The following is a 26,246-nucleotide window of genomic DNA, read 5'->3' as shown; positions in this document are numbered from 1 at the left end:
TTATTTAACCATATCGGGCATTCTGCTACTAATATAAGACCAATCGTATTCCAACGACATTCGATTGGTTCGATTCGATTACAATTGAAGCGTATGTGGCATTCCGCTATTTTTTCCTTAAAATAAACGTTTTTATCCTTTTCTGTCATTTAATAATGAATCATTTTGTCTGCAAATGATTTACGATTGCAAAATGATTGTACAGCAAACTACCGTATAGACCAAAATCACCAAAATAGCAGACCAATCAAACACCAATCAAATGTCAATCGAATACGATTGGTCTTTTATTAGTAGCAGAATGCCCGATATGGTTAAAACTGCTATTGCGATCATGTTGCGATTCGATTTCTATTCGATTTTGACATTATTAACTTAGGAGAATCGGGCCCAGAAAGTCGCTACGATCGGAGATAACAACATGGCGGAATGGTTAACGTCGTTCATCATTTTGTTTCTTTTTCCAATAAAAATAAGTTAAGCCAAAGGTCATGGCAGCAACAACACCGAGATCCTCTCTGCTCGCCATTCTTGCACTGACTGACACGACGGAGCCCGCCAGGCAGCCCGCCGGGTTGCACGGCGCGCGTTGTCCCGAAGCATCACAATCATGCAACGTTCCGTTACAAAATCCTCAACCCAGTTACCCGGGCAACCCAATAAAGGGGTATTAGTTAGACTGGTGTCAGACTTACTAGCTTCTGACTACCCGTAACGACTGCCAAGGATGTTCAATGACAGCCGGGACCTACAGTTTCACGTGCTCTCAGAAACACAGTCATTGGTGTCCAAGACATACTTTTCTAAGTTTATATGTACTTACATAAGTAATCGTTGTAGGTACTACTGCTATTCTACTGTACTAGCGTAAGTTCTTGTTTCATTGTTGGTGAACGAGATACATGAAATAAAAATAAAATTTACCCATTAGGACACCACAACTTTTTTGTTTGCAGGAATACAGGTAAGTAAATGAAAGACAGTCGTGTGGCAAACGTTTACGCTGCCGCTGCCACGGTTGTCTCTAGTGCTGCGGCTCCTGTGCCGCCGGTGGCTTCGCCCCCGGTGCCGGTGTCATCGCTCCCGGTGCCATTGCCTGACGCCCCATCCTCTTTGCCTCCATCACCTCCCCCGCCACCTCCGGTCTCGTTGCCGCCTCCTGCCGCCGAATCATTCCCTCCACCCCCCACGTGGCCTTGAAGAACAATTGCATTGGTATAATGGCATCCAAGGCCGATCTCGGCCACAGTGACTGTTCCCTTATGAGGAGATCAGTTAGCTACGCAGAATATATTATAGTACACAAGCTTTTGCTTGGACACAGGTGCACTCTCTATTCCTTCACTCTCAGCGCGATGCCACGACAATCAGACTCCACCGGAGAAAGAGAACACGAGGAGGGGCCCGATTCTCCTAAGATAATAATGTCAAAATTGAATCGAAATCGAATAGCAATAGCAGTTTTAACCATATCGGGCATTCTGCTACTAATATAAGATCAATCGTATTCCAACGACATTCGATTGATTGGTCTGCCATTTTGGTGATTTTGGTACGGTAGTTTACTCTAGAATCATATTGCAATCGTAAATCATTTGCAGACAAAATGATTTATTATTGAATGACAGAAAAGGATAAAAATGTTTATTTCCAAGAAAAAATAGCGGAATGCCACATTCGCTTCAAGCGTAATCAACTCGTGATTGGATCTCAGTCGAATCGAATCGTATGTCGCTTAAGCAATATTAGGAGAATCGGGCCCCAGGACATTACTATGTACTTTCAGTTTCAGTACAAACCTCGCTATATAAAACCATGTGACTTTTATGTCCTTATTTTATTTTTGTACATAGTACTAACCTAACTGTATTGGTGCCAGCTTCGAGTCTGAAAGCTTACACAGCTAAGTTCCAGTTTGCCACATGGAGTGACTGCCTCTCGAACCCAGTTACCAAGCACATAGGACAGTAATAGCTTATTATGAGAGTAGGAAAGGTAGTATCTCACCAATTATAGCGAATGTCGTGTTCATCGGTATCCAAGGTCTGTGAACAATAAGCCGAGGTTCAGTTAGTTAAGCTACTAAAGGCCCTTTCACACGACAGTCCAGTTTTTTGCAAGATCCCGTTTGATCGCAAAAGATATAATATGCTAGTGTTCACACGAGCAAACCGCATGCAGGATCCTGCAAAATGCTGTTCCCGTCGATTTGTGCGATTCGGTTTTGTCACTTGAAACTGGATCCACTGAACGTTCATCCAGTAAATAGCGGGAATCTTGCAAAAATGGACGCTGTGTTCACACGTGGTTCAGTTTTGCAGGATACAGTAAAATGCCGGTCCCGCAAAACTGGAATGCCGTGTGAAAGGGCTGTTAGTTTAAAAAAATCGCTGACGATCGTTTAGCCATATAAGCTATTTGACTAGCTTGAGTTAAGGGTAACAACTGATCAGCTGTCAGCAAGGTTTAATCTCCTATCAAGTCTAATGACGGAGTTTTTTTTCTAACTCAAATCCCTCTCTTCAAACTATATTGCTGTGCCCATCAGGGACCATAATTGTCACTATCATTTTATATTTTCCTCCTAACGTACATTATGGTATGCAATAAGCGTATGATATGAAATACGTTCAGCTTACATGACCAAAACGAATATATACGAGTGAGCTATCGAGGCTCGCTTGCCACTTGAGACAGCTGTCAACGATTTTTGGTATTACAAAATGAGTGGGTTCCAAAGAAGGCGTATAAGGGCGAAGACAGAACGTTCCGCGTTCGCCGCACACCCGCATGTTATCGCGCTACTTTTTTTAGATTTTCCGTAATGCCATCTCGGCTAGTCATTTCGTTCTCCACTCACATGATAGATCGCGCTGTCGGTGGCATTTGCTTCGCTGCCTGGGCCCTGGCTACCAATATGTCTCTGAAAACAAAAACCTTTATGAGGAGATCGATCACGTGCGGTTTTAATGGTCACCGTGAGCAGGCCGAAAATGGATCAATTTGTATATCATAATGAGTTCCTCCATGTTTCCGAAGACACTTTTGAGGTTATCGGCTGTCATTTATACATTGATTAAAAATACCAAGTATAAAAATAAAACTACTTTTACGGTTATAAATATTGATATTATTTCATGGCTAGTAATAAAAGCTCTGACAAAAAAAGAAGAATTGATCTTACTCAAAATAGGTACTAAATCTACCTACTGCCTAAAATACTAACTTTCCGACTACTGTTGTCCGAGTAACGATGACGAAACGACCGAATGAGATGCTGAAATTTTCGAAAAGTAAACATGATTTTTACTTTTCGAAGATTGAGAAGATCCACACTCGAGTGACAGAGGCCTGGCAGCATCTAGTTAGACTACTCAGTCTAACTTGGGAGTTGGGACTTGGGAGCCTTGGGACTCCCCAAGGCTCCCAAGTCCCAACTCTTTGGGTCCAAAGAGTCATCATCCTCCAAGCCTTTTTCCCAACTATGTTGGGGTCGGCTTCCAGTCTAACCGGATGTAGCTGAGTACCAGTGCTTTACACGGAGCAACTGCCTATCTGACCCCCTCAAGCCAGTTACCCGGGCAACCAAATACCCCTAGGTTAGACTGGTGTCAGACTTACTGTCTTCTGACTACCCGTAACGACTGCCAAGGATGTTCAATGACAGCCGGGACCTGGTTAGAGATAGATTTGCCTTTGTATTTAAATGTATGAAACCGATAGCTTCTGGCGCGTCACGCCACGACACGACACGTGTAGTTATCGGCACGAATCTTGAGCTCTGACCTACATCTGCGCAGAAGTGTTTTATTAGCAAAGAACCAATCCCGACGGCTATGACGCGATGCACTGCGGGCCAATCACCGCTTTAGCCCGCCCCCGCGCCTCACTTCATACACCAAAAGGGACCCAATAAATTACTTCTGCGCAGGTGAAGGTCAGAGCTCAAGATTTGTAGCGTCTTTCCACCTTTAACAGTAAGGAAAAGAGAGTTATCTTGCCTGAGCAGTTGGACGCTGATCTTGGCGGAAGGTAGCCTTGCTTCCACAGGGTTGGACACGGCAATTACCATCTGATCCTCGTGGAGGGGAGGGGAAGGAATTTCCTCTTCGTCGTCAGTGTACTCCACGTCGTAGTAGAAATTGTTGGTGTCTTTCTGTGAATTGTGATGGTCGTATACAGGGTGTGTCGTGCACAATCACATTAGATACTATCGCATGTATATTCTTTATGATATTCTATGGCGTATTGTAAAAAAAATAACCTAAACCATTCAGTGGTTTAACCACAGAAGTCATTTTTCGTTTTTTATAATTTAGAATCTTAATTTAATAATCTAGAATCTTCATGGCACATATTACTATATTTTTTTAAATTAGATCTATACAGATTATTACAGATATAATAAAGGAAATTAGTTTTAATAGCTTCTTTATTGTAATCTTTTTTTTAATCAAAAATCATTTATCCAAACTTGGCTGAAAAACAGCGCTTTTTGAATGTCAAAATATATCAAAAGACAGCCCCCAAAACGCCCACCCTTCACTACTTCCTATGTGTTGTTGCTGGGAAGAAGAAGTGGCGCAACAAACTCCCCAGCAACACATGTCTGTCCGTAGGTTAGAGACTTTTCAACAATGTTTTATATATAACTAGCTTCCGCCAGCGGCTTCGCCCGCGTTTTGTTTTGGTAAAAAGTTGCCTATGTGTTAATCCAGGGTATTACCTATCTACATACCAAATATCAACCAAATCGGTCCAGCCGTTTTTGCGTGAAAGAATGATGATGATGTCCTCCTAGCCGATTATCCGCTACGACGGCTGTTCTCATGTAAGGAGATTAGCTAACTACGCAGGACATATTATAGTGCACGAGCATTTGCGCAGACACAGGTGCCCTCACTATTCCTTCACTCTCATAACTCGGTGGGACGGCAATCCGACACGACCGGAGAGAGATCAGGCGCAAGACCGACATTTACGTGCTCTCCGATGCACGGCACGGGTGAATCAATCACCAACTTTCAGACTACGGGCTGTTTTGTGAAAGCCAACGAAGCAGTCTCGTACTTACCATGAGGCTAGGGAACCTATGCATGCTTTCCTTCATGGACATCATGATGCGTCTGGTGGGCTGCAGCATGCGCCGCAGCACCGTCCTGACCGGCTTCGCGTTCTCGCTGGTACGTATGAGAGTCAGCAAGCGTATGACAGACTCGTAGTCCCATTCCTGGGAGTCCACGTATCCTGGAGGCTTCTCGTGGATCGCGGCTAGTGAGCAAGTACCAGAAATATCATTAACTAGCTTCTGCCAGCGGTTTCACCCGCACCCCTGGCTAAATGCAATCAAAACACTCTCTTTCTCTAGCGAATGTAAATACATACGAGAGGGAAAGAGAGAGAAGCCTGTTGACGCGACGTTCGTAACATACCTACCTACATATAAGTTCATCATCCTCCGAGCCTTTTTCCCAACTTTGTTGGGGTCGGCTTCCAGTCTAATCGGATTCTATACCGTATACCTACATATAAGTTAATATCTTTAAAATTAGATGAGTAATCAAAAATCAAAATTAACCAAGTTCTGTGTTTACATATGGACTCGTTAATGTTAAAATTTTTAACAATGTACGTTGATAAGTAATGCAGATATTTTTGTCAGAAGATCAGTTTAGAGGTAAGTTTACATTTTTTTTTGTATAGAGAAAACTTTTCGAAAACGTGTTTTGAAAACAGGGTGCTCAGAAATATCTTCAAGATTAATATATTTTTTTTCGACGTCAAAAACTGTATAAATTATGCCAAAAAAATGTTTGAGACAAGCCAATTTCGGCATTGAGTCCCTTAATACGTGGGGAAATCACTATCAAATGCTTGTTGCAAAATAATGCTAAAGAGAACACCCAGTTTCTTCATCAAAAGTAAAAGCCAAAGTAAAAACCAAAGTAATGTCATAAAGTAAAAGTAACGGTCAAATTCGTTTTATCAAGGCTAAAGTAACAGCAAAACTAATAGATAAAATCGTGAAAAAACGAATTTGTCCGTTACTTTTACTTTATGACATTACTTTGGCTTTTACTTTTAATGAAATAACGGGCTGTTCATATTTCTCAAACTGTTTATAGGCCACGTCACTCTTCAATAGGACAAAAATCAGACAAAAATCCTCAGCCACTAGTAGACCATAAGACCATAGAGGAAGGAAACTTCCTCGTCTTACCGTGTATATTAATTGGAGCTAATTTCTCAAGTTCATTATAGAACTTGGTCTTGTAAAACTGGACAACGCGATCCAGCCAGCCGCCGGGATTCAGGCTCATCGCCACCACCACGCACGTCAGTAAAACCGGTAGCAGTTTCTGTGGAACCCAGAAAAACCCTTCATATTATCATCTGCCTAGCCTTTTCCTATTTTGGTCGGCTTCCAGTCTAACGGCATGCAGCTGAGTACCAGTGTGCCATAAGGAGCGACTGCATGGCTGACCTCCTCAGCCAGTTACCGGGGCAACCCAATACCCCAAGGTAAGACAGGGGCCCGATTCTCCAAATTTTATTTAAGAAACATACAATTCACATTCGACTGAGATCCAATCCCGACTCGATTACGATTGAAGCGTATGTGGCATTCCGCTATTTTTTCTTTGAAATAAACCTTTTTATACTTTTCTGTCATTCAATTTGATTTACGATTGCAATATGATTGTAGAGCAAACTACCGTAAGACCAAAATCACCAAAAGAGCAGACCAATCGCAAACCAATCGAATGTCGTTGGAATACGATTGGTCTTATATTAGTAGCAGAATGCCCGATATGGTTAAAGCTGCTTATTCGATTTCTATTCAATTTTGACATTATTAACTTAGGAGAATCGAGCTCCAGGTTGTCAGACTTACTAGCTTCTAACTACCGGTAACAACTGCCGAAGATGTTCAAATTACATCCTAAGGCGAGCTACAAGTCTAGGTATAAATGAAAAAGTAGGTAAGTAATAAGATAGTGAAATATTTCCTTTTAATTCAGTATTACTTACACACGAACCCATCGGTAATATTTTAACTAATATTTGCAAGTTTTGAAGTTTTGCTATCAATCCATGTTGTTCACAAACCGATGATTTAATAGTTAGCTACTTATTTTACACGAGTTCACAGCTTCATAAAATATGTAATTAAAATCCTTATTATTGATGTTTTATTGTATTTCGAAAGAGAACATTGAGTTTGATAATAGAGCCAATTATTTATTTTAAATTAACTGATTACCGCAGTTTCTTAGTAATTAAAGATGAGTTGCACAATTTAACTATAACTAAACTATAAACGGCCATCCGTAAATCGTCGCCCATTGGTCAGATCGATGATTTGACAGCTGAAACTTATCGTAAGAGAAATGGCTGAAAAAACCAACAGAGATTAAGTAATTTGCTACCTACTCAATTATTTGATACCCTCCGGATTAATATTGTATGCGCGAAACAGATTACCGGATATAAGTAGGTATTTCAACATTTTTCAACTAAAACAACCTGCATTTTTTAGGAAAGGGTAAAACGGGACCCTATTGTTTTCTCTCTTCTGTCCGTCCGTCACTAGACTGTATCTCATGAACCGTGATTGTTAGAGAGTTTAAATTTTTACAGATGATGTATTTCTGTTGCCGCTATAACAACAAATACTGAAATACTTTGAGGGGCTCCTATACAACAAACGTGATTTTAAATAATGGTACGGAGCCCGTCGCGCGCGAGTCCGACACGCACTTGGCCGGTTTTTTTGTTACCATAATAAGACAGACCCATCTAGCGGGCGGTAGTCTAACTAAAATTCGTTTAGTTATGACTCGTAGCAGCAACACATTCAAGAGAAGTTTTCTTTTGTTTTCTATATTTTTTTTGCGTTTGTTGCGTAGCATAAGACACAATAATATGAAAATCATATTTCTTCTGCAAAGTTTCTAGACTTGTTTAAAATTAAACTACTATGTATTTTTTTACTTATTGGATAACAATACGTAACGTCAAACTGACAATGATGGCCAGCTGACTTGTCAATGTCAAGGATGTGCAAACTATTGCGAAATAGCACCTTCAGCATTTTTTCATCGTCCAACCTTGTCTATCTTCACTATTGTGAACGAGTCAGATATGTCAAGGCTAAAGATCGTACATAATTTCAGTAGTGGAACGCTCTCATAGGGGACGTGTCGTGTACATATGGACATAAAATAATTATTTTTATCAAGCAAATCACTGATCTAACAACGATAATATTGAATTAACGCAAAAACTAATTAATTCGAATTAATAAAGTCGAAGGAATTCACGCGTATATTATTTTAAAATTACGTAAATCAGCATAAGAATCGCGTTTAAAGTTTACGTTTTGCTTCGTCGATGTAAACAAAAGAGCTGTTATTAAAACAATGCGTGTGGTAAAAGGGCGTGAATGAGGTTCGTGCAGGACGGATTCGCGAGGACATTTACTAGGAAACACTGGAGAATGAGCGGCGTCAGCAGAGATGCACCTTTAGGGGTGCAGTTTATACAGAAACTTAGTAATTCGTGGTGCCCGAGGCTGCAGATCAACCGTTTACGATGGTGAGTCAGAGAATAAGGCTGTTTATGTTAATACCTTGATGCGAATTTCAATTTTGAAATGTTACATCCTTTTTTGTATTTCATTGTTGCATTTTTGTTTGGACATAGTACATATTTTACCTTATTTAGTACATATTTTACCTTAATTTAATATATAGATGGCCAAAACAAGCTAGTCTTTAAGTTCATTGACTGTTCCATATACTGTATTATGCTGGCAAAAATACCATATGGATATCATCTTGAAAATATAAATAGGTATAATTTCTTTTTAATATCTTTTTCATGCTACCTATACTTTTACTGTATTTTGCAAACATGGTGTTTTTTGCAATTTTAATATTGAAATTGTTCATTGCTATGTCAATCATGATTCATGCTGATTTATTTAACTATAGGTACTTGTCATCTGCACAAGTAAAATATAGAGTGACCATTGTACTGTACAACATGAAGCGACTGCCTATCTGACCTCCTCAACCCAGTTACCCGGGCTACCCGATACAGATAAGACTAGTTGTCAGACTTTGGCTCCTGTCTTCCCGTAACAACTGCCAAAGATGTTCAAATGGTTGCCAGAACCCACCAAATTAATATGACTTCCGTAACACGGAGAAACTTGTCATGACATGGAACCAGGAAATAAAGTCGAATATTTCTTTATCAAATGACGAATTGGTGCAAGATTTTAATCAATAAAACATAATTGTAATATTAAAATGTTGTTTAGTATATTACCAACTTTATCAGTAACACATTGACGCCTCTCACACAAGCATAAATAATTGTGTATGTGTGTGTGAGTGAGTATATGAATACACTAATATAAGCTATTCAATATAGGATGACATAGTCTGCGTTTTGAAAGAAAACATATAAGTATATTGTAATAGAAAATACTGCATTTAATTATCATACTTTATTTTATTTGAATTTGTGAAGGTCGCTGGAAGACTCTGGATGCAGGTCGCCTCCAACAGGTATCTATGGAGATCTAAGGAGGAGGCCTATGTTCAGCAGTGGACGTCCTATGGCTGAGATGATGATGATGATGATGATTTTATTTGAATTGCAATAATTATTTACATATTAGGTACTGAAAGAGGACATGAATTAGAAGGGACTGGTTGTTAGTATGACGCCTTAGCACTTTTTGAACACCAAAAACAAAGACAGCCCCCAAAACGCCCACCCTTCATCACTTCCTATGTGTTTTTGCTGGGAAGAAGAAGTGGCGCAACAAACTCCACAGCAACACAGCTCTATTACAATTTAAATAATTAATATTGATACACCCGTGCATCTGAGAGCACGTTAATGTCGGTCGTGCTTGTGATCTCTCTCCGGTGGTGTCGGATTGTCGTCCCATCGCGCTATGAGAGTGAAGGAATAGTGACTGCACCTGTGTCCAAGCAAATGCTTGTGCAGTATAATATGTCCTGTGCAATTGGCTAATCTCCTCGCGTGAGAACAGCCGCCGTAGCCGATAATCGGCTAGGAGGACGTCATCAATATTTATTTATCAGGGTGTGCGAAATTGTTCTCCTGAGACTCAAGCAAAACCGATAGAAATAGCTAGTAAATCCAAACTATCCAAACTAATATTATAAATGCGAAAGTAACTCTGTCTGTCTGTCTGTCTGTCTTTTCTTCACGCCTAAACTACTGAACCGATTTGTGTGAAATTTGGTATAGACATAGTTTGAAACTTGAGAAAGGACATAGGATAGTTTTTATTACAAAAAAAAATATTCCGGACATATAGCGCCATCTATTGGTCAAATCAAAAATCTGCTGGTAGTCACTAGTCCACGCGAACGAAGTTGCGGGCAAAAGCTAGTTATCTATAAAACTCAGTTATCTAACAACGAATGCTAGACTTGAAGTTACTGATGCGTATGGGTCACGGTTATAGGTAATTAACTACTCAGTTTAACTTGTACAGTTAATTTCTAGGTCAGAACTAACCGGTTTTATTGATGCTCGTAGCATGAGTCTAGCCTTTTCTCCTTTAATGGCTGACTGACTAATACTATTGAGGGATTGATTCTCGATCTAGGCCCAGACAACATAAACGTCAGTTTTCTTAAATCAACTATGAATTTTTTTAAGGTTCCGTACCCAAAGGGTAAAACGGGACCCTATTGTTTTCGCTCCTCTGTCCGTCCGTCCGTCCGACACCAGGCTGTATCTCACGAAACGTAATAATTAGAGAGTTGAAATTCTCACAGATGATGTATTTCTGTTGCCGCTATAACAACAAATACTTACTGAAAACTAGAATAAAATAAATATTTTGGGGTCTCCCATACAACAAACGTGATTTTTTTGCTTATTTTCTAAATAATGGTACGGAACCCTTCGGGTGCGATTCCGACTCGCACTTGGCCGGTTTTTTAGTATATAATATACAACATATAATACATAGAAGTAAAGATTTATTCAACCATGTATTGACCGTGACAAATGATGAATGATGCGTAATTTTACTTTAAAGTTTAACCTTGAAAAACGTATACAGTACTATTATACAATTATCGAGATAACAGTTTTTATAATGGCATATTCATGTACTTATAATTTTTAGATAATACATACAGTTAAAGCTTTAATATAGCTGAAAACAGATAGTAAAGTCAAAGTCAAAGTCAAAATCATTTATTAAAATAGGCTAATACGATTAGCACTTTTTAACGTCAACATTTTACAAGAATGACAGCACCCCCAAAACACCCCCTTTCACCACTTCCTAGTGTTATGGCTGGAAAGAAGAAGCGGTGAAGAACAAACTTCCCAGCAACACAGCTGTCTATTACAATTTAATTATTATTAATTTATTTTACAGTTATACAATTCACCCTACATACCTTTACTAATTCAATGCTTGAGTTAGTAAAGGTATGTAGGGTGAGTGCTAGCTAGCATGTGGTGTATAAATTATTTTACTGTATTGTCCTCTAATGTAATATACAAATTAAATTGTATACAAATGTACATATCAAACAATGTTTAAGGTTCTTCTAACCTAACAGACAGACATGTGTTGCTGGGGAGTTTGTTGCGCCACTTCTTCTTCCCAGCAAAAACACATAGGAAGTGGTGAAGGGTGGGCGTTTTGGGGGATGTCTTTTGTAAATTTATTTTTTGACGTTCGAAAAGTGCTGTTTTGCAGCCAAGTTTGAATAAATGACTTTTGATTTTGATTGATACAATTCAATTTTATTAATTATTAATTTAAAGCACAGCATAGTAAAATTGTACACTCCTTTTTAATGATTTAAACTGTATATCATTCTATTATCATCATCTGCCTAGTCTTTTCCCAACTATATTGGTGTCGACTTCCAGTCTAAACGGGTGCAGCTGAGTACCAGTGTGCTACATACCATTGTAATGGATAAACTCGAAAACTACGGAACCGATTGAAAAACTTATTTCACTGTTGGAAAGCTACACTATTCCCGAGTAACATAGGCTATATTTTATCCCGGTACGGGCAGTAGTTCCTACGAGTGGAACCGCGGAATAACGGCTAGTCACATAAAAAATGAAATGACGCTGAATGGGCAAATAATGATGCTTTGCATAATTTTTTATATTATCTCTTTATGTTAATTGCATTCAAATCAAATCAAATCAAAACGTTTATTCGCGTTCGTGACGCACACACAAAACGAGTACATATAAAAGCTCACAAAAATAAAACAAAACAGAGTGCTTAGTGCGAGTTTTCGTGAATTTTTTTACGGACTCACATGAGAGCGCGTATACTAAGATTTGTATGCAGTGTTGCCAACTTAGTGGATTTTCCACTAATACTGGTGGTTTAAGTCCCCTATTTAGTGGCGAAATGTTGAAAGTACTGCGGGTCAAGTAGCGAAATGTAAGTTTTGTGGTACAACTTTAAGGAGTTACTATGGAGATTTGAAGTCTCACGGAATGTCAAAAAAGCATCTACAAAACAAAAAGGTGAACGACTACTATATAATTATATTAAGTACTCATTCATTGGTCAAATGCGTAACTAAACAATTTGTGAAACTACTACGCCGATTATAATTTGTGAAGGATTCGGATCGGGTCGGATGAATTGCTAAACAGATGTAATGCTTTGTCTGTTTTAATTTTCTATCGTTGCCGAGTTACATCTTTGGATGATTAAATTGTTTTAGGTTACAATAAAATATAAACAATATTTTTTTAGTGGTGAATTTGGTGATTTTAAGTGTGGGATAAATTTTTGTTAGTGGTTTTCTGGTGGTTTTAAAAGTTGACTCTGGTGGTAAGCTTCTACAACTGTTGGCAACACTGTTTGTATGGAACAAAAACAGGTTCCAATTTTTGACACTAGGTGGAGCTGTTTTTGTTCCATACAAATCTTAGTATACGCGCTCTCATGTGAGTCCGTAAAAAAATTCACGAAAACTCGCACTAAGCACTCAGGAATGAAAACGAAAAAAAGAAGAGAATGGAAAAAGGAAAATATGTATGTATATATATTGTCTGTGTGTGACTCAAGCTATGATTAATCATCTTTAATTGTAAATAATGTAGGTCACTTCCAAATTAAATATTGTTTAGAACAATATCATATTACAATAACTAGATTTTATACTAGTCATATCACGCCAATGCATTTGTTTTCTAATATTCATCGGCCTCTTTTAACTCCAGTCTTGTTCCTGGGGCCCAGTTGACTGGTTGTCAGACTTTCTGGCTTCCGACTACCCGTAACGACTGCCAAAGATGTTCAAATGACAGCCGGGACCTACAGTTTATCGTGCCCTCTGAAACACAGTCATTGGTGTCCAAGATATACTCAGAAAGTACATACAAACTTAGAAAAGTTGCATTGGTAATTGCCTGACCTGGAATCGAACTTAAAATCATACTTGAGAGGTTCTTTACCTACTAGGCCATCACGACTTCCAGTTTCTACCTAAGTAGGTACATAAAAATAAAATACTGCAATATGACAGTATGTATAATATGTGCGTAATGAGTTATCAAATAAAGTGTTGTTACCGTCACTATCTCGGTAATTAGTGGGACAGTTCATTGCTAATACAATTAACTTTTAATTATAAACAATATTACTATCAATTACCATGTAATTAGGCATCTTTGTGGATGTTACTCCTTAAGACGACCACATGGCGTGCAAATTCATTAACTACTTTAATGAATTTGCATGTCCTGAAAAATCGCGGGTTCGATACCCACATAAGACTGCACCCCCACGTCGGATTTTTGTAGGCCAGATAATCGGGCCTTTTTTTTGGTGGGTAATCATCAAATGACCCATCCCACTGGTAGGTGCAGCGTGAGGGAGTGTCAGACTCTTACTGACTAAAACCCACCATGTTCCTTCTTAAGCCCTTTATGTACCAGCGCCGCGGTAACTCGCGCGAACAATCCCGCAGCCGGCAGATTTATAAGAAGCTCATTCGATGATTTTCTAACTACAGAAAAAGTCTGTCATCAGGCCTTCATTTACAAAGTAGTTCAGTTACCTTTTATGTAAGCTAGTTAGTGGCACGTTTATCACCGTATACGGGCAGTCGGTAAACAAACCAAATAGTACATATTATATCTGGCACGAGCTATCAATTGAGCATGCGTGGCTTTAAATGTGGCTCGTGGCAACTGTAGATAGTAGTCGTAATCTTCTTTAATAAGCCCTTTTTAGGGTTCCGTACCCAAAGGGTAAAAAGGGACCCTATTGTTTTCGCTCCTCTGTCCGTCCGTCTGTCATCAGGCTGTATCTCGAGACCCGTGATAGTTAGAGAGCTGGAATTTTCACAGATGATGGTATTTTTGTTGCCGCTATAACAACAAATACTAAAAACAAGAATTAAATAAATATTATGGGGGGCTCCCGTACTTGTCCGTTTTATAAATCATGGTACGGAACCCTTCGTGCGCGAGACTGACTCGCACTTGGCCGGTTTTTTTTTAATCGAGCTTGTACTTCTTGAGATAACCTACCACATTCAAGCAAACACACATCTCTTCAGCTTCTAACCTCCTAATCATCGTCTTCCAGGTACCAAGCATCAGTTCTAGTGCTGACCTTCTTCACGTACATGACGTACCATCTGACCCGCAAGCCCATATCGGTGGTGAAGAGTGTGCTGCATCAGAACTGCTCGGCGCTCGTGCCTCCGCCCGGCACCGACCCTGGAGACGACCAGTGGTGTAACTGGGCACCTTTCAGTGAGTACTAGGACTATATGCGAAACAGATACTTATTCATTCAATACTTTTTACACACTATGGACAATAGCGGTTTAACGCCTTAGCTCTCTACCTTTGCTAGGTGTAGACGAATTTAGGCTGGAAACAGTGCTCGGCCGACGGTCAGTGCTGACCATACGTCCCGACCGAATCACATACCAAATCACGCACGTACCCTCAGCGTAGCGTATTTACAGTATGTACATGGCTATTACGCAAGCGTGTGAAACTACTCGCGAATAGATTGGAATTCACTTTTTATACAAAATCTTCCGATGTATACAGCAGCAGTACGCAAATACTCGCATATATTTTGTAGTGGCCAAAGTAACTTGCTTAGTTCCATAATATACAGTGCTAGTCCGCATGCAAACTAATCGTGTATACATTGAAATAGGCGTGAAAAACTTTACGATTTGAAAGCTTCAAGTAAAGATCATCAATTATTGTGACGTAGCTGTATGCGCGTTCATATAGACTTGCACAGAAATAGCTACTTCGAGGACTGTTTCTAGCCTTAAAAGAAAACATTATTATACATATTTATGGGTATGTATCTACATATTTCAAAAGCAAAAAAAACCGACTGAAACTAAACTAAGAAACGCGAAAATCGAAATTGCTGCTAAGACCAAAATATTGCCCGTCTTGTAAATGTTGATAATTCTGTACATTGGTGTTTGGTACAGAATTACCAATTAACGATGAATAAATATATTTTCGGAAGATCCGGATATGCGGGACAGGAATTAAGGGTCCCTTTGTAGCCAAAGATCAAAAATTGTTATTGTGTATGCATAACACATTTTTTTTATTTTGAACAAAAAAAACAAGTAAAGTTTCAAGTTGTTTTAAGAACGAAGACGTTTATGTTGTCGGTAAACTTTTGCCTTAATCGTACACTTATAGATATTATTTTTGTAAATGGACCTAAATACATATAATTTTACCATATCGGTAATCGAGAAGCCGAAAATCTCAGTGGCGTGCACTTGGAGAGGCCTATGTCCAGCAGTGGACTGCGATAGGCTGATGATGATGATGATGATGATACTGGTAATTAAATGTACTCTTTTCGTATTTTTCAGACACGGCTGACGCCAACACGCTGCTGGGTACCCTGGATTCTGCCTTCCTGTTTTCTTATGCAGCGGCCATGTTTGTATCAGGTAAATATAGGCTTTCACTCCTTTGTAATTGAGTTCAAATTCGCAGACATGCGATTTTCAACAGTTGCGTTGACAAAAAAGTATGTTAGTAGTTGGGTTAGCCAAAAAAAAGCAGGTCATGTTGTAGGTGAAAAATAAATAGGTAAAGTAATTAGTCTGTATGGTAGCAGTTCGGGTTAGCCAAAAACTAGGGCATGGTATTTTCTCTCACAAATAATTGGAAGGTTGGTGATAAGTGCCAATTTTAATCATTTTTTTACTAGCCTCGTTTCCTGGGCAAAAATATTGTATCTAAGTAAAAATCCATTTTATCCTAATTGTTCCGTAAATTAGTCCTTGTAAAGTCAATTAATGATAATAATTAAACAAATGAAAGCAACCATTTGGTGAGAACAGATGTAGACCGAGCTAATATTTGTCGTGATGCAGCAATCGAATAGGCGACCTTGAGAGGCTTTTTAACCGACTTTTCATACAGGAGGTTCTCAGTTCGTGTGGTAGTGGAATCTTTTATGTTTTTTTATTATTATTATCAACCGAAGTTGTTGTACTTTCCTTTACTTTGTTACCAAAACGGTCACTTACTAGAACTTACGATGTGTTCGGGTTCCTTGATAAGGCTGCGGCTCCAATGAGGCGGAGACGAGCGGGGCGGAGAGGAGACGTGTGGGCATCAACCAATCACATTACATGAAATCCACATCTCGTCTTTTTCATGTAATGTGATTGGTCGATCCCCACACGTCTCAGCTCCGCTGGTATTCGCCTTAGTGGTGCCGCAGCCTAAGTCGTATCATATCATTAATTGCATTCCATAATGTACATTTGGTGGAAAATATAAAATAATAGAGGTAGTCACAATTATGGACCCTGATTGGCCTAGCCAAATAGTTAGAAGAGAGGAAGGCGTTTAATGTAAGTAATATAGAAGTATGTAGTATATTATTTAAGTATTTATTTATATTATAATATTACGTATATTTTTGTGTAGCATAACTACGTTTTATAGTTATTTTTCTTTATATGTTGCTTTAATTTTAGGTTAATAGTCAAAACCAATTTGCCAAAGACTGGTCTATGTATGTTCCTCGTACTCCAAACACCATTTTGTTATGCCCTGCTAGTCACTTTGTTTCCCACGGTGTAAACACATAAGTTTTTGTTATTTCCAGGCATGGTGGCCGAGCGAGTGGATCTCCGCTACTTCCTCTCACTAGGAATGCTGACTTCTGCCATTTTCTGCTATCTCTTCGGTGTTGGACGGACGTACAGCATACATAATATCTCATATTATCTGCTGGTTCAGGTATGTAGCAATGCCTCTCTCCTGTAAATATAAAAGGTATGCAAAGACGGAAAATCAAAATAAAATACTTCATCAAAAGACAACATATTTAGTGATGTCATCATCTGCAGAGTACCAGTGTGCCTCCTAAACCGACTGCCTATCTGACCTCCTCAACTCAGTTACTTGGTCAACCCGGTACTCGTGGTGAGACTGGTCTCTGAGGACCCGTAACGACTGTCGAATGTTTTCAAATGAAAACCAGGATCGATCCAAAACAATAACATTTTGGAATACGGAGGAACCCATCATGTACCATCCGCGGAGCGACCGCGCCCAGCGTTGCTTAACCTTATTATCGATAGCTTCGTGCGGCTTTTATTCAGTTTTGAGCCAAGATAAAACTCAGACCACAATCGTCATAGTCCTGCGGTCCATCGTAGGTCCAAGTTATTCGGGAATACTTTTTATTTATTTTTGACTGGTGCGCAAACTTTTACCACTTATAACTTTTGATGTACTTTGACGGAGAAACAACCGGGCACCGCGATACGTAATTCTTTAAGGTATGTTTTGGAAGCCAGCTGACTACTACCAACTGCTGACCGCACGTGCAGCGACCACATAGGACTCGCTCGAAAAATTTTGGCGCGTGTTTTTTTTTAATGTAAAATTTGCATGTTCTTTTGCCTTACTGATTCTGAACCACTCATTTTTTTGCGCACTCCATTTAAATTATCCTGTATTTAACCACTAACCCTATAGGTAAGTCTATATGCTTCCCTCATTTTCCAGGCTGGTGCAGGTATAGCCCAGACAACTGGGTGGCCGGGCACAGTCGCCATTGTCGGCAAATGGTTCGGCAATAGTAAGAAAGGACTCATTTTTGGCATATGGAACTCTCACACTTCACTTGGAAATATTTTGGGTAAGTCACTACTATTTTTTTCTTTTTTTTTATATTTAGTGGTTAAAAGAAATCTTTAATCTGTGCTGATATTCTAAAGCTGAATTTGTGTGTTTCAACGGTTTAATTTCCGGAACCGATGGTTTGATTTGAAAAGTTAGTGTTTGATAGATTATTTATCGCGGAAGGTTATACCTAGCTATTCCACTTTTTATCCGAGTGAGCTGAATTGTCCCCACGGTATATAACAGAAGCTAGTAGCTTAGACATCAGAATAATATGTATAGGTATAGGCTTATTTTTGTCTAGAGTTAGCATCATCTATGTTGATTGAAAAACAGTTTAATGTTTACTTTGTCACCTAGAAGTAGGTTTCGAAACGTTTCAGTCAGGAAAAGCAGATGAGATTTGATAAAAGTGGGGAATGTTATTTTAAAAATGCACTACGCACGTACTAATATGTAATATATATACATACCATATTACATAGGTACAAACATATATCATACATAGATAAATATCTCAGCCTATTTTAAACAAAAATATTTTTATTTTATTTTTCCTAGCATAACCTTATCTCTTCTTTTCCACAGGTACAATAATGGCGGCAGAATACGTGGACTCTGATTGGTCGTTATCGTTCATCTATCCGGCTCTAGTGATGGGCTGCGTGGGGGCAGTAGTGTGGCTGTTTCTGCCCCCAGAGCCACGTCTAGTGGGGCTGGCTAGCGCTGTTAATAATAGTAGGAACTCGGTAAGTGAATCAATCATTTTAGTTGTTGGGGTTGGGGGGTGTGAATCAATCATTAGTAGGAATAATTTTGAATCAATCTATTTAGAGTTCATCAAAAGGTCATTGTTGAATCAATCATAAATAGTGTTTGATATATTGAATCAATCATTTACAATAAACAATAACTTTGGTGACACAGCAGTTAAAAAGAACAATTGAATCAATCGGGTGCCACATTTCTAATACGTTTACAAACATATATTTATATTACATATATAAACTACCCATTTATTTACAAATAAAAAGGGAAACATTAAAACTACGTATCAAATAATTCTTCACCAACTATTTTTATTACTCATTTAACTTTTGTCATAAGGATATATAGTAAATTAATTTACTAACTGTCTACTGTACAACTAATCTGTATATTCATACTCATAGAAATAACTTAATTCTAGACTTACAAACAATTATACCATTTTATTTGAATCAATCACACCATACATATGAATCAATCACACCATACATATGAATTAATCTCACCATATATCTGAATCAATCACCCCATACATATGAATCAATCACACCATATATTTGAATCAATCACACCATACATTGTGACAGCCGGCGCGGCAGTCGTCGCGATCTGATGAGGAAGACGATGTGGAAGATGATGAAGAGTCTTCAGTCATTGTGGGAGACCAGGTCAGTGATACGCATGGTATTTTGTGTTTTAATAGCAATGTGTTAGGGTTTAATTTTGTTTTGCATATTTACTGTTGAAGGTGTTCATTTTCATAGTTTAATGGTCTCTGCACACAGCGGGCGGGGCGCGACGGGACGGGACGGCGACGCGACGCTGAGCAGTTGTAATGTACTAGATATTACGGAGGCCGCCACACAGACCCGTCCCGCTCGGCGCGACGGTAACTGTCGCGCCACGCCGCCGTCGCGCCGAGCGTGAATACAAGCCACGTATACAACACACACGAATACAGGCGGGACGGGACGTGATCGCGCCCGCAGTGTGACCGATCCCGCCGCGCCAGCGCCGCGACGACGTCCCGTCCAGTCCCGTCCCGTCCCGCCGCGCCCGCTGTGTGCAGAGACCTTTAGAATAATATTCTTGGCAAATAAGAAAATAAAATTACAAATGTGCTCCAAAATTTAAAAAAACAAAGGAAACCAGGTTTTCGTAATAAAAAATCATAATTTTGCATGCCCTGTATGTGCTTTTTAACCGATTTCATAAATTGAGGTGGTAATTAAAAAAAAGTACATAATACCCTTTGGTTGTGTTCAACCCAAAATCTTTAAGTCATACATATATTATGTAATATTTGTTTACATATTGTTTAAAAAGGAATCTCTTTTGATCAGGTCCCGAAACATCTCTACAGAAAGGTCATATACACCTTATTTGGTCAAGTCTTAAATATGTTTTTAGTTTTTGAAATTCGGGAAATGTTTTTTTTGGACAGCCTCTATTCTTGCTTATAAGCTTTATTGCTTAAGGGGACTAATTTGAGCAAAATATGAGCATTCATGCGGTTTTGTTTGGGCTACATAATATATTACTTGATGTGTTTTGAAAAACTTTGTTATTATGTTACAGTCAGCAAGTTTACGACCGAATCGACATTCAGCAAATACAGCACAAGTAAGTATTCACTTTACAAAAGTAACATGTAAATAATAACATTTGGTACCCTTCAGTTTCGCTACAGTAACATTTTGTAGATAACATTTAAATAAAAAGAATTGCAAATATAAGTACTAACAGTCTTACTTATAAACGTGAATTAAATAATAAGTTATACTTAAGGGGTGTTTAAGAAAAAATCTTACTTATAAACGTGGCTTAACTAAATCATTTTCTTAGCAATGTCTTAAATGAGCATCACACCCTTGTTTAACCCGCTAATTAGCAAAATGGCTAGATTCTTACCAACTGATTCTTCATTTCCAGTTTATTGACAGCTCAACTTTTTAATTTTATATTTTACGGATGCCATTGTTGCCATTACACAACGTTTTGATGACAAATATTTTTTTAAGCTACCAACATTCCGGTAGTGTTGAGAAATTAGTATGTTTTTATGTCATTATCTGTTCATTACTTAAGACATGCTTAAGCAACGTTTATAGGTCAAAATAATTCAATCACTACTTAAGGCTTTAAGTAGTAATTAGTTAAAACAATACTTAGAAGATGATTTGTTGATTTTTATAAGTAAGGCTGTAAGTTTTTTATGAACCCCATAACAAGAAGGGCCGGTGGAGAGGATGCAAAATTTCCGATAGGAGAGAAAACTTGAACATAAAAAAAATATAAGTAAAATATAATAATAAAGTTTGTACAAATATCTGTAGGAACTGAAAGTTTGAGTAAAAATCTGTAGTCTGAGCGAAAATATGATGACAAAATATTTGTGCAGACTTATCATTGGTTCAGATTTTTAGAATAGAATATATTCTATTCTGCCTGCCTCGTTGGTCTAGTGGTCGCAAGCGCGGCTGCTGTTCTCGAGGTCTCGGGTTCGATTCCCGGGTCGGGCCGAAATCGCTTTGTGGGTTTTCTTGAACTTTCACAAAGCAGCCCGTAGTCTGGAAGTTGGTGATTGATTCACCCGTGCATCGGAGAGCACGTAAATGTCGGTCCTGCGCCTGATCTCTTTCCGGTCGTGTCGGATTGCCGTCCCGTGGGGTTATGAGAGTGAAGGAATAGGGAATGCACCTGTATCTGCGCAAATGCTTGTGCACTATAATATGTCCTGCGCAGCTGGCTGAGCTCCTTAAATGAGAACAGCCGCCGTGGCCGAAATCGGCCGTGGACGCCATTCTTCTCTATTTCTTAGTATATGGTACATTGAGGTTTTGAATTAAATATTGTTTCACAAACACTACCATTGCTGGTGTAGAAATATTTGTATGCAGGGATTTATTGCGTAGACAACATTCTACGAAAGTCTGTGTGGAATTAGTATCTTGTGGATCCACCATTAAAATATTATGTATGTCTGTTTTTAGCCAGAAGAAGTGACAGAGCGAACCTCCCTCCTCCGCTCAGGCGGGTCTGAGAGTGCAGTGTCCCTGACGCGAGCGCTGGCCATCCCCGGCGTGCTGGAGTTCTCGCTGTCCCTGTTCTTCGCTAAGCTCGTCAGCTATACCTTCCTGTACTGGCTGCCGTCGTACATCAGGTTTACTATGGGTAAGTGACAGAGTATACCTCCACTCGGGCGGGTCTGAGAGTGCAGTGTCCCTGACGCGAGCGCTGGCCATCCCCGGCGTGCTGGAGTTCTCGCTGTCCCTGTTCTTCGCTAAGCTCGTCAGCTATACCTTCCTGTACTGGCTGCCGTCGTACATCAGGTTTACTATGGGTAAGTGACAGAGTATACCTCCACTCGGGCGGGTCTGAGAGTGCAGTGTCCCTGACGCGAGCGCTGGCCATCCCCGGCGTGCTGGAGTTCTCGCTGTCCCTGTTCTTCGCTAAGCTCGTCAGCTATACCTTCCTGTACTGGCTGCCGTCGTACATCAGGTTTACTATGGGTAAGTGACAGAGTATACCTCCACTCGGGCGGGTCTGAGAGTGCGGTGGAAAAAACATCTTGAGGAAACCTGGACTATAAAGTCTGAAAACACCAACCCGCATTGAGCATGCGTGGTGATTATAGTTATCGGCACGAATCTTGAGCTCTGACCTTCACCTGCGCAGAAGTAATTTATTGGGTCCCTTTTGTGGTATGAAGTGAGGCGCGGGGGCGGGCTAAAGCGGTGATTGGCCCGCAGTGCATCGCGTCAGAGCCGTCACTCGGGATTGGTTCTTTGCTAATAAATCACTTCTGCGCAGATGTAGGTCAGAGCACTCAGAGCTCAAGATTCGTGCCGATACCTAACTATGCTAGTAAATAAAATAGTATTTAATTTAAGTTATTTTTAAGTTTCTACTATTACATAGGGTACAAATAAAAAAATAAATATTTATTTTCCTAGCGGATCTCTCAGCGCGTCAGTCAGGCGAACTCAGCACGGTGTTCGACGTGGGTGGCGTGGTAGGCGCAGTACTAGCGGGGCTGGTGGCTGACTGTACGGCTTGCCCGGCGCTAGTGTGCGTCGCTTTCTACAGTCTTTGTGCTCCTATGGTGAGTCAATTCTAAATCTTCTTCCACTTCGCTCTATCGAGGACATCTTCTTCTTCGGGTTCGCAAACTTTCATGTCTTTCTTTACGACACTCAAAATAAAAAAACATTTATTCAAACTTGGCTGCATCACAATACTTTTTGAACGGCAAAAGACAGTCCACGAAACGCCTGCCCTTCAAAATAAAAATATTTTTATATCACATAGGCCTATGCAGACACCTATGAAACGTCACATTAGTTGCACGGTTCCAAAAAGTTGGTCTCATGGAGAAGAGCCGGCAAGAAATCCACAGACACTTTTAAAAAGTAATATTTTCACAAGCATTTTATTACATAATCAATATTAAGCTGATAAAATTATACAATGCAACTGAAAGGTAAACTTCACCACTTCCTATGCATGTGTTATTGCTGGTAAGAAGAAGGGGTGGAACAAACTTCTCAGCAAAGTGTGTGTGTGTGAAGTAATGTAGATGTGATGGTAACTGGCCATTAATTGGTTATAGGCCAAATTACATACATAGATATAATTTAGAAGTTTCAGACTTTACTTTTAGTTACAGGAAGTCGGAGAAAGCTCCTTTTTCTTCAGACAATATTTTTCAATAAGTTTACCTTATTTGCACCAAAAGTATCAGTGATGTTTATTAGTCTTTCATAATAAAACGACTGAACCGATTTAGATAGAATTTGGAATGGAAATTCACAATACCCTAGGCTAGGCTATTTCCTATCCAACTGGCATACCTATTATTAGTAAAAACTGCATCTCTTCCGTCCCAGCTATTCATCTACCAGTACTTCGGCGCTACGTCTTACCTGGTGAACGTAGCTCTACTGGTGATGACGGGCATGCTGGTGAACGGTCCATACGCTCTCATCACCACGGCAGTGAGCGCGGAGTTGGGCACTCACACCAGTTTGGCTGGTAACAGTAGGGCGCTGGCCACTGTTACTGCGATCATTGATGGCACTGGGAGTGTGGGTGAGTTGTAACTTTTTTTTTATTCAGAATTCTTTTTGTTAGTAACAATTTAGCTCGTCAGTAAAATAAAATATAATTGTGTTAAAAAGCCAGCTTCTCCAATCTGTAAAATTTTCCCAATCAACATTGAACCTTATGCTTTAGAGATTAAGTTTAAAATCTTTAAAAAAATAAGACAGCTTCATGTGTACATGCATATTTTATTTTCAAGATTGCGCCAAGATTTCAAAAAATGTTTTGGTTACAATTTTAAATATTGAAAATATTCCTTTTGCCCTTCTTCGTTACTTACAGTTAATGCTTTCTATGCTCGATGTTCCTTCTGTGTGACAGCTGTCAGTTGTAACTCTAATCCCGCGTTTTTTTACACCACGTTTTTAAATAAATTACTTTTCAACTGCCATGGCTCCGTATTTTATTTACATTATTAATATTAATCCTACATTACAGGAGCAGCGATAGGTCCGATGCTAGCTGGCGTGGTCTCCAGCAGATCCTGGACCAACGTGTTCTACATGCTCATCGCCTGCAACTTCATGGCGCTATTCCTCTTGCTCAGGTAAGGAACCGCCTAGCCGTTTCCTTAAACTACAGGAGCAGCCATAGGTCCGATGCTAGCTGGCGTGGTCTCCAGCAGGTCTTGGACCAACGTGTTCTACATGCTCATCGCCTGCAACTTCATGGCGTTGTTCCTCTTGCTAAGGTAAGGAACCGCCTAGCCGTTTCCTAACTATGCTGGGGTCGGCTTCCAGTCTAACCGGATGCAGCTGAGTACCAGTGTGCCACAAGGAGCGACTGCCTATCTGACCTCCTCAACCCAGTTACCCGGGCAACCCGATACCCTTTTGGAATGACTTATTTACTTCTGAATATCAGTAACGACTGCCAAAGATGTTCAAATGACAGCCGGGACCCGCTTCCGAAACACGCAAGGACTCGTCCTGACAAGATGGTCACCCATCCACGACCCGACCGTGCTTAACCTTATTGTCGATCGATTCACGCAGCTTTGACTTAGCCATAAACTGCAAATTCTACTAATATTTTGACGTTATTTTATTTACAGGATAGCAAGATCTGAATTCCTAAAACTAAAACAAGAACGCCGCTTGGCATCACCGCCGCGAGTACGTATAGAGTAACACACACACACACACACATACACACAGATACACACACAAACACACACATATATGTAACATGACCATCCAATCTCTGACAAAACATATCTCACTTTTATTAATTCTGTCCCCGATTGTCCGATTTTTGGTAGGACAAATAATCGGACCGATTTCTCGTAGGACGAGTGCGTTGCACTATTGCTATCAGTGTGTTTTATTTCTGTCCTACAAAAAATCGGACACCGATTTATCGGACGTGGGACGTATAAGTGTTTTGTGTTGCCATTTTATTTTAATCGTATAGAAATGACGAGGACAGATATAAGTAACTGTTATTTTGTTTTTGAAAATGTAGTGTGCCAAAGTTTTTTGTTGGATGAAAATAACTTTTATTATTGTGACAAAAATGCTAATGATTTGGGTAAACTGATTTTGTTGATGAAAACATTTGTACCAAATTGTGGACTGAAAGTAAAACTTATTAAAAATATCAAGTTTTGGGCCAAAAAAATATAAGTACCCATCTAATAATCCATCAGTTTTTTTGACATTGATTAGATCAGATTTTAACTACGTATCAATGACAAAGTTTGTAGACATAATCGTCATTCAAAAGTTGACTTTATGTATGTTAATTTAACTGTGCGTTGAATCATTTAACTATAACGATAACCGTTAACTATTTGAAGTTGCCAAATCTCCGATTTGACCAATAGGCTGGTTATAGTTTGGTTATCCTTATAGTTAAACTCATTTTAACTGGGCTGTGGTACCCAACTACCTGAATTAAAACTTATCCTTTAACATAATTAATTAAATAAATAATTATTGTTCTGAATGGATGGTATATAATTTGTATAAATAATGATATAGTAAATGTGTATATCTAAATCATATTTATTAAATTTCCGTGTTGTAAAACTGTCTAATTAAAATAGTCGTAACTGATAATGCGACTTCCAAAAAGTAGGGTTTCAATTCATCATCTTTTGTTCGGGTTCAATGAAATTGTAAATAACTTTGTATATGAACTACTTATGTTATTTTAGCTTAACCGAATTTAAA

General features: G+C 39.3%; 2 protein-coding genes across 2 annotated transcripts; one reads left to right on the top strand and one right to left on the bottom strand.

Moving 5' to 3' along the window:
* Positions 1–904: 904 nt before the first annotated feature.
* Positions 905–7,192, bottom strand: LOC110377838 (keratin, type II cytoskeletal 1b). The gene is made up of 7 exons (XM_021336874.3): positions 7,033–7,192; positions 6,221–6,359; positions 5,075–5,271; positions 4,002–4,156; positions 2,861–2,923; positions 2,008–2,045; positions 905–1,195 (listed from the first exon to the last, which is right to left on the bottom strand). The coding sequence occupies exons 1-7, from the start codon at positions 7,042–7,044 to the stop codon at positions 999–1,001; spliced, it is 801 nt and encodes a 266-aa protein (XP_021192549.3). The 5' UTR covers positions 7,045–7,192; the 3' UTR covers positions 905–998.
* A 965-nt stretch (positions 7,193–8,157) lies between these two features.
* On the top strand, positions 8,158–25,662 carry LOC110377832 (glucose-6-phosphate exchanger SLC37A2). Its single transcript, XM_064042566.1, has 13 exons — positions 8,158–8,598; positions 14,645–14,814; positions 15,924–16,004; positions 17,177–17,310; positions 18,085–18,217; positions 18,790–18,950; positions 19,557–19,637; positions 20,548–20,592; positions 21,963–22,143; positions 22,926–23,074; positions 23,859–24,060; positions 24,511–24,619; positions 25,127–25,662. Exons 1-13 carry the CDS (start codon positions 8,447–8,449, stop codon positions 25,200–25,202), a joined length of 1,674 nt encoding a protein of 557 aa, XP_063898636.1. The 5' UTR covers positions 8,158–8,446; the 3' UTR covers positions 25,203–25,662.
* The last annotated feature ends 584 nt before the right edge of the window (positions 25,663–26,246 follow it).

The sequence above is a fragment of the Helicoverpa armigera genome, chromosome 29 (genome assembly GCF_030705265.1).
Source record: "Helicoverpa armigera isolate CAAS_96S chromosome 29, ASM3070526v1, whole genome shotgun sequence".
Classification (NCBI taxonomy): Eukaryota; Metazoa; Arthropoda; class Insecta; order Lepidoptera; family Noctuidae; genus Helicoverpa; species Helicoverpa armigera.
This window is presented reverse-complemented; position numbering and strand designations above follow the sequence as displayed.